Source organism: Palaemon carinicauda, chromosome 44, assembly GCF_036898095.1.
Source record: "Palaemon carinicauda isolate YSFRI2023 chromosome 44, ASM3689809v2, whole genome shotgun sequence".
Taxonomy (NCBI): domain Eukaryota; kingdom Metazoa; phylum Arthropoda; class Malacostraca; order Decapoda; family Palaemonidae; genus Palaemon; species Palaemon carinicauda.
Genome location: NC_090768.1, coordinates 8840403 through 8844277, shown reverse-complemented (window position 1 = coordinate 8844277; position 3875 = coordinate 8840403). Strand labels below are relative to the sequence as shown.

At 38.8% G+C, this 3875-nt stretch overlaps 1 protein-coding gene across 1 annotated transcript in view; it reads right to left on the bottom strand.

Annotated features, from left to right (window-relative positions):
• Positions 1–3875, bottom strand: part of LOC137634487 (serine/threonine-protein phosphatase PP1-gamma catalytic subunit B-like) — a 36959-nt gene continuing 33084 nt past the window's right edge. Inside the window, exons 7-9 of the mRNA XM_068366909.1 lie at positions 3597–3710; positions 2217–2360; positions 1–1922 (exon numbers count right to left, since the gene is read on the bottom strand). Coding sequence (XP_068223010.1) covers positions 1890–1922; positions 2217–2360; positions 3597–3710 — 291 coding nt within the window. The 3' untranslated portion in view covers positions 1–1889. The remainder of the gene's footprint in view (positions 1923–2216; positions 2361–3596; positions 3711–3875) is intronic.

Here is a 3875-nt window from a genome sequence, read left to right as displayed (position 1 = left end):
TTCCAGTAATATAGTAAAGTGACGATGATACTTCCATTTATTCCGAGCGTTTAAACAAATGCTTAAATAATGATAATATGAATAACAAACAACATTATTTCCTTACATAAGTCATATTACTGATACAATACACCGATTAAGGATGTTCAACAATAAGAACATGAAACTTATCACTAAAAGTAAAATATACCTAAATGAACCAATAAGTAGAAAAAAAAAATATCTTGTGGAATCAATGTAAGACCAACTTTCTCGAAAAAGCCCCAATTAGATAAAAGAAATTCGTGAGAGAGAGAGAGAGAGAGAGAGAGAGAGAGAGAGAGAGAGAGAGAGAGAGAGAGAGAATATATTAACTATTGGGGTGATAAAAGGAATTCTTAAAATTACAGAGGTAAGAAGTGGCATGAAAAGGATTTTCTTTCTCCAAGATTATTTTTGAAGGTCTTCCTTAAATTTTAAAGCCCACTTGGCCTATGTTATGGAGGGCATTTTATCAGTAACTTACAGCTGACAATTATTCTAAGCAAATGAAATCTCTTAGGGACATCAAGATAATTAAAACTAACAAACTTAGATGTTATAATAAAGAATTAACTAAAGCTGCTTGGTAAAGTTAAAAATCTCTTTTATATTTCCTTCGACGTCCTAGGAATTTTCTTACTACTAGAAGGCATTTGTCAGCATCTAATAGAAAAGTTCCCATGACATAATTAACATGGAAAACGTCTGAGAAGAATTTGATATAACTTACTTATCAAATGAAAAGCAGCTAGAGATCTTCACCTCTGAAAGATGCGAGCACTTAATTCCTGAGACAGAGATTGAAAAGACAGAAAAGTGGGTTTTCCGAGAAGTGAACAGACGGACATTTACAAACCAATATGCAACAGACTCAAGAAAAGATGGATGGCTCCGTGATCAAGGGATGGAGGACGGCGAGGGAAGGACCCAAGGATCAGCGAGTGAACGCGGTTTCAAGACTCGAGAGAAGACGCTACAAGACGACGTACTCTGTCTGTGAAATGACAACATAAAGTACAGAAACGCTGTATCATAAAATGCTTGGTAACATTCGTGACGTGTTGTTCATCTTCAACGGCCCTTGGATGGCTAAGTTGTATGAAGTGTTTCATAAACAGCTAATGTGTATATGGCAGTACGAACACTAAATGTACAAAAAAACTCATCGTTGCTAGCTTTTATATAATATACCTGGACACTCATCCACGGCTTACTATTCCTCCCAGAGCAGACTGACGCTTCGCTAGGGCGTCTCATGTATGAATAATATCACAAAACACGAAGGGGGCGGGGCAACAACAAACGTACACGTTACAGCGGATAAAAATCTATTGTACAGCCTTCGTCCTCAACATCTTGACTACTGTAGTTGGGGAATTCTTCGGTCTTTCGTCCAGCCAGTTGTTTTGGAGAAAAGCGAAGCTTACTAGTTTTGAAGACATATTCACAAGAATGACAAGACATTGATTGAGAGAGAGAGAGAGAGAGAGAGAGAGAGAGAGAGAGAGAGATTGTAATGTGACAGTGCGTACTGTTGTGTGCATATGCTGCCTTCATAACAGCCCTATGCACTTACACGGAGAGGACATCAATATGCAGTATATCAATAAGCCCTACGTAGCAACAAGAACATATACCTATTTCCCAGGTACACAATGACTGTATAATAACAATGATGATAACAATCAGAGCAGCAGTGCGGTAAACTTGGTCAGGCGAAAGTCATACGAAGAAAAAGGAAGAAGAGTGACGGGGCTCTGGCTACGGTTACCAATATGGCTTGGACTGAGTGAATCGTGCGGGTCTCCTGATGGGGGAGAAGGTAGTCAATAAATAATTTCTCTCATTCTGGCCAAAAGGCTTCTACCTCATTTCTTGATGTAGACGCGGCGACGGTCAGGCTGTAAGGTGGGAAACAAAAGAGGGTCATTAGATTTCATTTGTATTTAAGTCATTTATTTTTTAGTACAATTGTAAACACATCATTTTACGGTGTACATGTGTTATCACATGCATAAACACATAAAAACCTTCAAGGATCTTTTAAAAATGTTGAGAGAGAGAGAGAGAGAGAGAGAGAGAGAGAGAGAGAGAGAGATATTCACAATACTTCAGGCAAGATGTTGAACCAGAGAGAGAGAGAGAGAGAGAGAGAGAGAGAGAGAGAGAGAGATAATTGCATTCACAATACTTACAGGCAAGATGTTGAACCAGCAGGTGAGATCTTCGCTAACGCCCATGACGGCGCCCGCGTTATCAAACTCGCCGCAGTAGTTGGGCGCACTGAATAAAGTCACCATTGACCTCTTCTCGAAGAACTGATAGCCGTCTTCAACCACCTGTGGAAAAGACATAACAATTACATTTCAAGAAAGAGAATCATAGTTTTATGACTGTTTAAAGGTTTAATGGTCATTCATGAATGGTAGGGACAAGGGACAGCGACATTGCCTTGGAGGCAAGCGAAGAAGAAAAGAACATAAATTTAACAAAATCGGTATTGGAATCAGCTCAACAGATAGACGGAAAAGCTCCTAAAGCAGATCACGGAAAACTATCAGAAATTAGCTGGACAATGGCCTAGAGACTGACCATATATGCATATGATCAGTACCCAAGGCCCCTCTCCATCCAAGGTAGGACTAGGGAGGGCCAGGCAATGGCTGCCGAATACTCAGCAGGTAGACCTATAGGATGCCCTCAAAACCACCTTCCTTAGCTCACTAGGACGACGAGGTTGCAGACCCAACAAGAAACCATCGAGCATGAGAGGGACTCGAACCCCAGTCTAACAAATCGCTTGGCATTATTCCCAATATGCTACCACATTAATTAAATTTTTCTCACATTTTCCTTGAAGAAAATTAATTGATCTTCACTTTGTAAGAATAATTACTTGAAATGCATTGTATGTTAATGACAATCATATAAAGATTATATATTTGCATGATAATAACTCTTGTTCTAGATCGTTTGTTGAAAAATGCCATTAGGAAATTTAACGACATCCTTTTCTTTATTTACTAATACAGTGTGTAAATGTCTTGAGACAATAAAACAGAAATCTAAGAGAGATAAGCCCCATTTTTTAAATAATTATTTTAACTACTTCCTTTTGTTCTTAAGGAAGCTCATACACTCGCTTAAGAAATTATACTGAAATAAAATATTTTTTCGAAAAGTTATCCAAATAGCTAAGATTAAAACTTCAGAGAGAGAGAGAGAGAAAGAGAGAGAGAGAGAGAGAGAGAGAGAGAGAGAGAGAGAGAGAGAGAGAGAGAGAGAGAGAGAGAGAGAGAGAGAGAGAGAGAGAGAGAGAGAGAACTGCACACTGATTCCACTCTAAAGAAAATTGACATCACAGGAAGGAAGATATTTAAATATTATATCTTCAGAGAGAGAGAGAGAGAGAGAGAGAGAGAGAGAGAGAGAGAGAGAGAGAGAGAGAGAGAGAGAGAAAACTGTACACTGATTCCACTAAAAAAATTATATCATACAAAGGTAGATATCTAAATATTATATCTTAACAAGGAGAGAGAGAGAGAGAGAGAGAGAGGGGGGGGGGGGTAGCTCACCTGATGCGCCCTAACGACAAGGCTGCAGTCGTGATGTTCAAGGAAAGCTTTCAAAACGTCCCCACCAAAGGTCCATGAAACACCGCGATCATTTGGCGCCCAACCTCGTACTTCCTAAAAGACACGAATAAAAAAACATACATCAGATGAATTAATAATCATTGAGGAATGTGTGAAATGAGAGAGGAAAACTAGTATATGAAACATCTGGTTAGGCAAATAACATTGAACGTTTTACATACACAAATTGAAATGGTTTGGTCATGTCATGAGGAGAGA